Source organism: Mya arenaria, chromosome 8 (genome assembly GCF_026914265.1).
Source record: "Mya arenaria isolate MELC-2E11 chromosome 8, ASM2691426v1".
Lineage (NCBI taxonomy): Eukaryota > Metazoa > Mollusca > Bivalvia > Myida > Myidae > Mya > Mya arenaria.
This window is the reverse complement of record NC_069129.1, coordinates 37,860,656-37,872,972: the sequence shown is the minus strand read 5'-3', so window position 1 is coordinate 37,872,972 and position 12,317 is coordinate 37,860,656. Positions and strand designations below refer to the sequence as shown.

At 37.2% G+C, this 12,317-nt stretch overlaps 1 protein-coding gene across 5 annotated transcripts in view; it reads right to left on the bottom strand.

Annotated features, from left to right (window-relative positions):
- Positions 1-12,317, bottom strand: part of LOC128242999 (probable leucine--tRNA ligase, mitochondrial) — a 79,269-nt gene that overhangs the window by 28,232 nt on the left and 38,720 nt on the right. For 4 of the 5 annotated variants that reach the window (XM_052960470.1, XM_052960467.1, XM_052960471.1 and 1 more), the window contains 4 exons: positions 9,017-9,190; positions 2,837-2,928; positions 1,557-1,647; positions 945-1,093 (listed from right to left, as the gene is read on the bottom strand). In XM_052960470.1, coding sequence (XP_052816430.1) covers positions 945-1,093; positions 1,557-1,647; positions 2,837-2,928; positions 9,017-9,190 — 506 coding nt within the window. The remainder of the gene's footprint in view (positions 1-944; positions 1,094-1,556; positions 1,648-2,836; positions 2,929-9,016; positions 9,191-12,317) is intronic. The other variant, XM_052960469.1, reaches the window with a different exon arrangement.

Sequence of the window (12,317 nt, the reverse complement as noted above, 5' to 3'; positions counted from 1 at the left end):
TGACACCAGGTGCATAACTTAAACATTCACAATCAATTTTGTTAAGATATATGCGCAAACTACAGAACTTAAAGCTAAAAAATGGCCTTTGGGCTTTCAACAAGAACAAGGCAGAGTAATTCACAAAATCAACTGCAGAAGCAAAAAGCAAATTGTCTCTCAAAATCCTAGACTTGCAAATTGTCTCCCTTAACTCTAGACTTGAATTAACATATACATGTAAACTTGGCTAAAAATAGAATTCGCTCATGCAGACCTGGCTAAAAATAGAAAGCATTTCTTTAAAACTTTCATGGCCCATAATCTAGGCATTCATGGGCGGATCTTGCTGGTTTTCGAAAGGAACCAAGCTCTAATGGATATCTAGATACTGTACAAGTTTCATCGAGATATAATCAAAACTGAAGACTGTATCGTGTTCACAACCAATTGTTTACACAATAGCATTTTTTTATACTATCAAGAGCCATAATCTAGGCATGCATGGGCGGATCTGGCTGGTTTTCGAAAGGAACCGAGCTCTAATGGATATCTAGATACTGTACAAGTTTCATCGAGATACAATCAAAACTGAAGACTGTATCGTGTTCACAAGCAATTGTTTACAGACGCACGGACGCACGGATGCACATACTACGTACACATTACCATCGCATAAGCTCTTCTGGCCTTTGGCCAGTAGAGCTAAAAAATAGTGCCAACTTGTGCATCAGACTTAAAAACCTAAAAATTCATGAGGTCTGCAACTTAAAGACGGACCTGTTAAAAGGCACCCTGTTATCAAAAAGTATATGACAGATTATCACAAGATTGAGAAATTCATTTAATATTAATTGCTGTTCAAAATCTTATCTGAAAATATACTGACATATTAAATCAGATTAACATAAATAACAAGTCAGGGTTAGGTTAAACAATTTATTTGAAATACTGCAAACACTAACCTCCAAGAGGTACTTGTTCCTGAATTCTTTGATTTTCTTATCCCATTGGCTGACAAGGTCATGTGACACTGGTTGCTTGGCAACTGGTTCAACAAGAACTCCCACCAGGGTCCACACTCTGTGAAGCCATTTTTGCACTCCAATGTACACTGTTTAACATAAAGTATACCAAACAATAACCTTAATATTTTTATCAAACTTTTTTATTTATCTGTTAAAACATTTTCAATTTATAGAATTATAACACATACAAAAAATGAAAAAACTTTCACTACATCTATCCAGCACCTCTTTCTGGAGAATATTTAGAATTATTATGTTTATGTGTCATATATTGTTAATTTTTCTAGTAAAGGTCAAAAGGTTTATGCCATGTTTTAAAAGGGGCAGGGTGCTACAAAAAGGGTTAAAAGCACAGGTGTCACATAGCTTGATCACTAAAATATGGCCCTTCAGTCCTTTGATATTGTTTAAAAATTAACCAAAAAAATTTTGAATTGATAAAATGACATTTCAATAAATTTCTATTGCCATAAGAACACAATAACATTTCAAAACAAGCTTCATTGTCTGAAAAACTCTAAATCCTCCACTGAAACAATTCAATGTGACCTTCATTGTTCCAGTTCCTGTCTGACTTGGGCGCTACGTTTGAAAGTATGCATAGCCTCGTCATATCAGCACCATACTGGGTAAACAGCTCCTGTTAATGAATAAACAAACATCTAAAGTAATATAAAATAATACACTTCATTCTATAGTTTGTGTGATGTTGTTTTTCTGAACAGGAAACAGGAAACAAACAAACAAGAGCTGTCACAGAGACAGCGCACTCAACTATTTCACTGCTTTTAACCAGAATTCCTTAGTTGAATAAAAAAGAGCCATCATTTGCATCACATGAAAGATAATTACCTGACTTGATTAGTTACGTAGGTTGGATGGCTGGGAGCCCTTGTAGGAAGTTTCAATGCAAAACATCCAGTAGTAGTTGAGATATTGACTTTTGCATGCTTACATACACCTTACCTTAACTAGAATATCGAATAAAAAAATGACATAATTCAAACAAGAGATGTTTGTCAAAGATTAGGGCCCCCCCCCCCCCCCCCAAGCGCCATGTTGTCAGGATTATATGGACAATTGAATGAAATTTGCATGGACCGAAATGACAGCTGGTTTGTCACTGACATTGGATGCCATTGAGGCCGTTTTAAGATTATGACCATTAAGTGTGAGGAAAGAGTGTGTTATGACCATGACCTTTGACCTCAAAATCCATAGGAGTCATCAGCTGGTCACAAAAAATCTAAATGTCAAGTTTGAGGGCCATGGATGCAGGCATTGACAAGTTATCACACAGACAATATTTTTTCGTTCAAGGTCACTGTGACCTTGACCTTTGACCCGATGACCCCAAAAAACAGTAGGGGTCCTCTACAGATTAGACACAACACCAAGTCAAGTTGGAGAGCCATGGGTGCAGGCATTGTCAAGTTATCACTCGGACAACCTTTTACCATTCAAGGTCACTGTGAATTCTACCTTTGGCCTGATGACCCCCAAAAACAATAGGGGTCATCTGAACAAATCCCCTGGAATGGTCTCCAGAAATATGGCATGTATGCTCTAGGTGAGAAATTTAGTCTCAAAAGAACTAGCAAATATATGTTTAAATGCAATCTAAGGCTCTTAAAATGATTCAAACACCAGAGCTTTAGGGGTCCCACCCACTTACACTCCACACCAGCGCTGGCCTGGAACTGCAAAAGGGCCTGGTTCAACACACGCCCCCCCCCCAACCCCCAACCTCCCCGTAAAAACTAATGACAACGTTTAAGGAAGAATCCTAAATACCGCTGTGTAATGAATTGCAAAGGGATTTATCATACCTCTGGGTCAACTCCATTATGTTTGGACTTGGACATTTTCTCAAACTTGACAACCACTTTCTCTCCTGTGCCTTTCTCTGTGTACTGAATACCTGCCATTAATTGAAGGCATGTTAACAAAATGTGAAGAAAAAAAATGGTTTAATACTAGAGCTGCAATGATTCACTTAAAGCTCAATTTGATTCGATTCATATCTTACTTATTGCTGCATTTAATATTAAGTTGTATATTTAAAGGTTTTTAAGGTTGTTATGTGTGTTGTAATTATGAACTCGAACTCCGCGAGTCAGATGTGTCGCCTGACAAATTATTTACTGTCGACATTATAGCTGTTAGATTGGCATTTTATTAATTTATAGACAATGATGTTGCCATTTAACTTTCAAGTGAAGGTAACAACGTTAAGCTGGACAAAAATTAACAACGAAAATTAACAAAGGTCAATACAAATATCGAAGAACGAGTAACGGTTCTTTTGCACTGCACTTTCCCTCAATGAGATCTATCTACCTATTAAGTTTCAGGTTGATACCTCTTATAGTTTACGATATATGCCCCTGACAAAATGATGGTTCTTATGCAATGCATTTGCCCTCAATGAGATCTATCTATCTATGAAGTTTTAAGTTGATACCTCTTATATTCTTCAAGATATGCCTCGGACAAATAGTTAAGCATGAAATTAACAAAGTGCAATTACTCTAAAACTAAAAAAGCAAGTGTTACTTTTATTGTGCACTGCACTTGCCCTCCATGAGATCTATCTACATATGAAGTTTCAAGTTGATATCTCTTATATTCTACAAGATATGCCCCAGACAAAACTTTAATCATGAAAATTAACAAAGGGCAATAACTCTGAAAGTATGGAAACAAGAGTAACAGGTCTTGTGCACTGCACTTGCCCTCAATGAAATCTATCTACATATGAAGTTTCAAGATGATACCACTAATAGTTAAAGAGATATGCCCCGGACAAGTGAAAACAGGACACGGACGCCAACAATGGCAATAACTCTAAAAAAATGGAAGCAAGAGTTACGGTTTTTGTGTACTGCACTTGCCCTCAATGACATCTATCTAGCTATGAAGTTTCAAGTTGATACTACATATATTCTTTAAGATATGCCCTGGACAAAACTTTAAGCATGAAAATTAACAAAGGGCAATTACTCTGAAAATATGGAAGCAAGAGTAACAGTTGTTATACACTGCATTTGCCCTCTATGAGATCTATCTACAAATGAAATTTCAAGTTTATATCACTAATAGTTTATGAGATATGCCCAGGACAAGTGAAAACGGGACGCGACCTCAACCGCCGCCTCCGCTGACAAAAGTAACCCCTATATTTCGCCTAGTCAGACAACACAAAAACTTAAGGACAGTGTTTCATCAAGAACAAATTTCAAATAACGAAACTTTATGTCTCAAGTTTAATAAGAAAAAGAAAAAAACATCACACATTTATGACGGAAACTTTCTGTTGATAAAATCTACCATGAAAAACATGACATGATTTTGTTATTTATTTAAATTTTATAAACAGTTTCTGTTATAAATGTGTGGTGGTTTTTTGTACATGTCGAATTTGACGATTTGACAGACTTTAATTTTGAACACATTGATAGAGTGTTTCCTTTTCAAATGCTGCATGAGATAGGTCGAGCTGCCGGACTCATCAAAATAATTTTATATGTTCCTTTTGTATTAATCCCTCAGTGGAGCCCGAAATGTGCCCCCATCAAAGCAATTTTTTGGGTTTCCGTATCAAATCGGCTAGTTTAAAACTGTTTTTTCGATGCATCGGAGCGAATCGTTGCACCTCTAGAAAATACATGATTATACATACTACATTCTAAACAAGAGGCCAAAAAGGGCCTATGCTCTACTGGCATGGCTTTTGTGGTCATCTCAATCCAGAGCATGTATGTATGGGTAAAAGGCAACAGACATATAGTTTATGTTTTGTGTTTGGGTTACCTGAAAACGTAGCACGTTCAACATCTGAGACCAGAAAGTATTGTAAGCAGATTAGTTGCATGAACTATTTTAATATGTGCCAAGTAAAAGTCATCTGACAAAAAAAAATGCTTTCAAAACTGTACTCATAGCAATTTTTTTTGTAGTTTTAATAGTTTTCAAAAGGTCAAAGTCAAGGGCATCCTAGGACAACATTGATCAATTTGAACAAACATTCACAATCAATTGTGCTGAGATGGATGCACGAACACACAAAAAGATTTTCAAACCTTTCCAGATTTATGTTTACCAAACCTGTGAACCCTGGGTGTGGCCAGTAATGACACCAGGTGCATAACTTAAACATTCACAATCAATTTTGTTAAGATATATGCGCAAACTACAGAACTTAAAGCTAAAAAATGGCCTTTGGGCTTTCAACAAGAACAAGGCAGAGTAATTCACAAAATCAACTGCAGAAGCAAAAAGCAAATTGTCTCTCAAAATCCTAGACTTGCAAATTGTCTCCCTTAACTCTAGACTTGAACTTACATGTACATGTAAACTTGGCTAAAAACAGAATTCGCTCATGCAGACCTGGCTAAAAATAGAAAGCATTTCTTTAAAACTTTCATGGCCCATAATCTAGGCATTCATGGGCGGATCTGGCCGGTTTTTGAAAGGAACCGAGCTCTAATGGATATCTAGATACTGTACAAGTTTCATTAAGATACAATCAAAACTGAAGACTGTATCGTATTCACAACCAATTGTTTACACAATAGCATTTTTTTATACTATCAAGGGCCATAATCTAGGCATGCATGGGTGGATCTGGCTGGTTTTTGAAAGGAACCCTGCTCTAATGGATATCTAGATACTGTACAAGTTTCATCGAGATACAATCAAAACTGAAGACTGTATCGTGTTCACAAGCAATTGTTTACAGACGCACGGATGCACATACTACGTACACATTACCATCGCATAAGCTCTTATATACCGCTGTAATTAAAGCGCTGCTAGCACTGGTGTATTCACCGCTTGGTGATTGGGTAGAGTGTAATGTCATTGCATTGGTCATGTATATAATGAGGGCAGCTGCAGTGACCCTCCACATTTATGATACTTTTTGTGTGCAATATTACAGGCAACTGTATACTCAGTATTGTTGTTCTATATCGCAATTTGCTAAGAGGTGAGAGTTTTAGTACAAATTATGCATAGCAACACAGAAAAAAAGTAAAATAAGAACTGCCAAGTACTATCAAGCAGTAAACATGGATTTTTGTAGATCTGCACTGCACTGCTTTGAAATCTAAGCAATCCAAATTGGGATTTAAATCCCAGTAACAATAAAATCAAATATATTTATAGTACCGTAAATGACTGGGTATTAGACATTTTTTTCCCTCAGATTTCGATGTAAAAAAATGCCTGCGTCTCATTACCAGTAACAAGCTTTTGAACTTTTTTTCTGAGGTCAATTTCAGGCCGAGCGTTTGTTTAGATTTATGTAGAAAGGGATGTTACTCGCGTCATATTGATCGAGTATGTACGGGTTAAAACAGCAGTTGAAGTCAGGACACGGAATATCGAAGGAAGTTTATAATTTAAAAAAAATAATGAACGATTAAAATTATTAGAATTATTCAATATTATTTTGAATATAACAATAATTAAACATGCATATAAAGAAGCAAAGCCGTGCACTGTAAAAATATTTTTTGTAAGTTGTACGATAAGGTGTGAAAAACTCGCATTGCCTTTAAAGCTGTTTAACATACCAATACTACAAACTGTTGCGATATTGGTCGTTTTTTTCGCACCTTGCCGCGTTCTTTATTCTTTTCCCTAGGTGTCGACATTTTGAGAACAAACCCGTACAATATAAAGTTTTTGCATTACTTAACTTTTCATTCTCGACAGGTTATCGTTTATGATTTACTGTCAGAAAGTAATCTTACAAATTAAAAGGTACTTTTTAGTGCCATCCAGCTACAAATTTTAAATAATTTATGTTTTTTATAACATGAAACGAATAAACAATGAAACATATTTTGATTTGTATTAGTATTGTATAGTATTAAAAATAACCATCGCCATTTTCACGAAAAAGAATTTTTTTGTCACTGTCAACGAACATGGTGGCTGATCGCGGTAGACGGTTTTGACATGCCTCCTTTAACCCAAAACATAGATTAAAAAAAAAATCTCGGATTTTTCACAGATTTTTTTACCTGCGTCTTATAGCCCTATCTTCTTATACCCAGTAATTTACAGTATAATATGCTATGTGTTAAAATTGTCATATGTCATATACAGATTATGGCTGTATATATGGTATATGTTTTTTTTTGTATGTACGAGTTATTATGATGATAAGCTTGTTATGCATAAGTCTAATACATATTATGTTCTGTTCTGTTCTGTCATTTGTCAATGATTTGAACAGGTTTTAAAATTGAAATTGATACTAATTAAAAAAATTGTGGAATAATAAAGGATTTGATTATCATGAATTCTGGAAGTTTAAAAAAGTGAGACATAACAAATTGGTTATGATTGACATTAGCTGTAAAAATAACTAGTGACTTGAAATTAAAATAGCAACTAAAATACCATGTCCTTAATTGGCAAAAACAAATGATTCCATTCAACCATATTCTACAACAAGAGTGACACTCACAAAATACGCCCATCAATAATTTCTTGGATTCTAAGACAGAAAAGGCTCCTGAAAATCGTGTCTATAGATATAGACGATTAATCCCAAATCATGCCCAAAGACGATCAACGTGTTCGGGATTTGAAAAACAACATTCATGTAAGAATCGTCTCCAAGAGATGATTCATCCTTAATCGTACCCAAGAGACAATCAGTGTGTACTTGGCAAAGCATTTATACCGGCAAACATTCTTGGTAAAGATTTTATAGCTACAAACATTTTCAGCAAGTTTGGTGAAGGTCAGATGAGAATTGTTCAAGTTAGAGAGTAGACAAAGCTTAAATGGCAAGGGCAGTAATCCTGAAGTGCTTCGGGGCATTTGGCTGATTATCATACTTGACCGATTTATTTTACCAACAAATATTTTCAGCAAGTTTGGTGAAGATCAGATGATAACTGTTCAAATTAGACAGTGGACAAAGCAAAAATGGCAATTTTGACCAATTCAAGGGCCATAATCCTGAAGAGCCTGGCTGGTTATAGAACTTTGCCAAGAATATATACCAACAAACATTTATAGTAGCAAGTTTGGTGAAATTCAGATAAAAACTGTTCAAGTTTGAGAGTAGACAAAGCTAAAATGGCCAATTTTGATAAATTCAGGGGGCCATAACTCTGGAGTGCCTAAAGCGATTAGGCTGGTTATCGAACTTGACCTAGATATTTCACCAACAAACACTTTCATGAAGTTTGGTGGAAATTGGATGAGAAATGTTCAAGTTAGAGAGCGGACAAAGCTAAAATGGACAATTTTGACAAATTCAGGGGGCCATAACTCTGGAGTGCCTAAAGCGATTTGGCTGGTTATTGAACTTGACCGAGATATTTCACCAACAAACACTTTCATGACGTTTGGTGGTAATTGGATGAGAAATGATCAATTTTGATCAAATTCAGGGGGCCATAACTCTGGAGTGCCTAAAGCGATTTGGCTGGTTATCGAACTTGACCTAGATATTTCACCAACAAACACTTTCATGAAATTTGGTGGAAATTGAATGAGAAATGTTCAAGTTAGAGAGCGGACAAAGCTAAAATGGACAATTTTGACAAATTCAGGGGGCCATAACTCTGGAGTGCCTAAAGCGATTTGGCTGGTTATTGAACTTGACCGAGATATTTCACCAACAAACACTTTCATGACGTTTGGTGGAAATTGGATGAGAAATGATCCAAGTTAGAGAGCGGACAAAGCTAAAATGGCCAATTTTGACAAATTCAGGGGGCCATAACTCTGGAGTGCCTAAAGCGATTTGGCTGGTTATCGAACTTGACCTAGATATTTCACCATCAAACACTTCCATGAAGTTTGGTGGAAATTGGACGAGAAATGTTCAAGTTAAAGAGCGGACAACATTGTGGAGCCGCCCGCCCGCCGCCCGCCCGCCATGGGTGTTCCCATAATACGGCCATCGTAAGATGGGCGTATAAAAAATGAATGTAAAACCATTTACATACTATTTTATTCTAAGCAGCAATATTTCTGACCTGTTTTCTCAACCTTGTCTGGTGGCAGGTAGACGCCTGTTCGTGCCACCTTGTAGCTCTCTCCCCGAATCATCCCCTGAGTGAGCAGGTTAACAAACGGCTCACGATGCGACGTCAGGCCAATATCACATAAGAAGTGGTTGAAAAATCTCGCATAGTACAGGTGCAGATACGCTGTTAAACAATTAATGCAATGACATTTAAACACCGTTAATCTGAACTTGTCGGGACCAAGATAAAAACTTCCACTAAACGATATTTCGGATTAACAATCTTTATAAAATTATAAGAAAATGACAGCATTCGTAAATTGTTGGTGAAGTTTTTTGTCAATTGAAATTGTGAAGATTGCATTGTCTGCTACATGTTTCTAACATGTTTTATTTTGTTTGAGTGATTGTTCAGAATATATGTATATTGAATTATTGTTAAATAAACGACAAACAAATTGTAATTTAGTTTTTATTAAACAACATTATGCCTGTAAAACAAAATGACATCACATTCATGCATTCTTATAATAGCACAGTTTATATTAAACATGTTTAAATGCACTGATCCAGATATCCTCCCTGGATGGTAACCGAGCCCTTCTCTGGATTCTTTGGCAGCGGATGAGATAGACATTTCAAATTATATTCAATTCAGATGGGTAGGTGTGTCAGCTTATTTAAATTCGCTCTCGGGCAAGGCCCATTTGGTGAAGGCTCTGATAAGATTGTCAATCATTTTAGGTTTTTGGAGCATAGTGCGCAGAATGAAACACTGGTTAGAGCTACCCTGGTTTTGTAAAGCGCACTAGAGTATAGCACTTTCACACAGGATTTTCCATCCCTCAAGTTTAGTAATTTTTTAGTTTTGTGGCAGGTATCGAACCTGCAGCCCTTGGATTGACGGTCCAATGTGTTACCACTAGACTACGGATCAGCCACAATTCAGATTGTGTAAACCAGCCATTCTTTACAAACTACACCACCCAAAATCAATTATTCCTTATTTAACAACAATGTTTGTTCCATACGCACTGATGTGCATGTGCTACCATACCCAGGCCCAACCTGCAAGTCAAGTATGAGGGCCATGGGTGCAGGCATTGTCGAGTTATCACTTGGACAACCTTTTACCATTCAAGGTCACTGTGACCTTGACCTTTGACCCGATGAGCCCCAAAAACAATAGGGGTCAGATACTGGTCAAGCCCAACCTCCAAGTCAAGTTTGAGGGCCATGGGTGCAGGCATTGTCGAGTTATCACATGGACAACCTTTTACAATTCAAGGTCACTGTGACCTTGACCTATGGCCCGATGACACTCAAATACAATAGGGGTCATCTACTGGTCAGGCCCAACTTGCAAGTCAAGTTTGAGGGCCATGGGTGCAGGCATTGTTGAGTTATCACTTGGATAACCTTTTACCATTCAGGGTCACTGTGACCTTGACCTTTGACCCGATGAGCCCCAAAAACAAAAGGGGTCAGCTACTGGTCAAGCCCAACCTCCAAGTCAAGTTTGAGGGCCATGGGTGCAGGCATTGTCGAGTTATCACATGGACAACCTTTTACCATTCAAGGTCACTGTGACCTTGACCTATGGCCCATTGACACCCAAATACAATAGGGTCATCTAATGGTCAGGCCCAACCTCCAATTCAAGTATGAGGGCCATGGGTGCAGGCATTGTTGAGTTATCACTCGGACAACCTTTTACCATTCAAGGTCACTGTGAACTTGACCTTTGACCCGATGAGCCCCAAAAACAATAGGGGTCAGCTACAGGTCAGGGCCAACCTCCAAGTCAAGTTTGAGGGCCATGGGTGAAGGCATTGTCGAGTTATCACTCGGACAACCTTTTACCATTCAAGGTCACTGTGACCTAGACCTTTGACCCCATGAGCCCCAAAAACAATAGGGGTCAGCTACTGGTCAGGCCCAACCTCCAAGTCAAGTTTGAGGGCCATGGGTGCAGGCATTGTCGAGTTATCACTCGGACAACCTTTTACCATTCAAGGTCACTGTGACCTTGACCTTTGGCCCGATGAGCCCTAAAATCAATAGGGGTCATCTACTGGTCCGGCCCAACCTTCATGTGAAGTTTAATGACCATATGTCCAGGAATTGTTGAGTTATTACTCGGACAAGCTTTGGTCTACCGACGGACGGACCGACCGACCGACCGACGGACCGACCAGCATACAGACATGCCTGTGCAAAGCAATATACCCCTCTTCTTCGAAGGGGGGCATAATGATTGATAAATAGGTGTGAAATATCGAATCGGGACCCTTATTTTGGCTTCAAAATAGCAATGATTTTAAAATAAAGATATCAAATTATTGTTCAAAATTTGAATTCAACAAAGAAATAAAATCGGGACCAAAAAATAAATTTGAAATAGCAATAATTTCTGATAAACAGTGTTGGTATTAACGGTGTTTAAATGTACAATGTTTTTTTTAAATATTGGTCAGCTGATGATCACTTTATATAACATTTCAAGTTACAGCCCAAACAACAAGAGCCGTCGTAAGACAGTGCGCTCGACTACGCAGCTTTGACTTAGAATACAATAACGATGTAATATTACCAAGTTTGGTCACTTTATGTCAAACCTAACTAAAATTATCCGATACATAAGGTGACTTTGATGCTGCCCTCCCACCAGCCCGCCCAAACAATGATGCAAGTCATTAAAATAACTTGATTTCCCATTATGAAAATGTGGTTAAGAATAAACAAATATGCCTTTCAAAAGAATTTTTAAAAAAATCAAAAAAAAATCAAGGGCCATAATTTGTATTTAGGGTTACAACAGAGATATGTTTCTTGTTGTAAGATGGTCGTAAATAATTTTGAATTTTATTAAGTGCATTTAATTACGGTATAGAAGGTTTTTTTATTAAAATCCCTACTTGCCCTGAACTTTTACTTGCCTAAAACTTCAACCTATGTCAATCAGGGGCCATAACTTGTATTAAGAATATAGAGTTATGTAACCTCATAGGGTGATGGTCCTGAACAATTGTGTGAAGTATTAAGTCAATTGAATAAAGGGTATAGAAGTTATTAAACAATATCCCAACCTGCCCTAAAACTTTAACCTAAGTTCCATAGTTAATCAGGGGCCATAATTTGTATAAAAGATAATATGGAGTTATCTAACCTCATTATGTGATGGCTCTGAACATCTGTGTGAAGTATTAAGTCAATTGAATGAATGGTATTGGAGTTTTAAGTGAAAATCCCAACTTGCCTTAAAACTTTAACCTGCCCTTAAACTTTAACCTAAGTCAATCAGGGGCCAT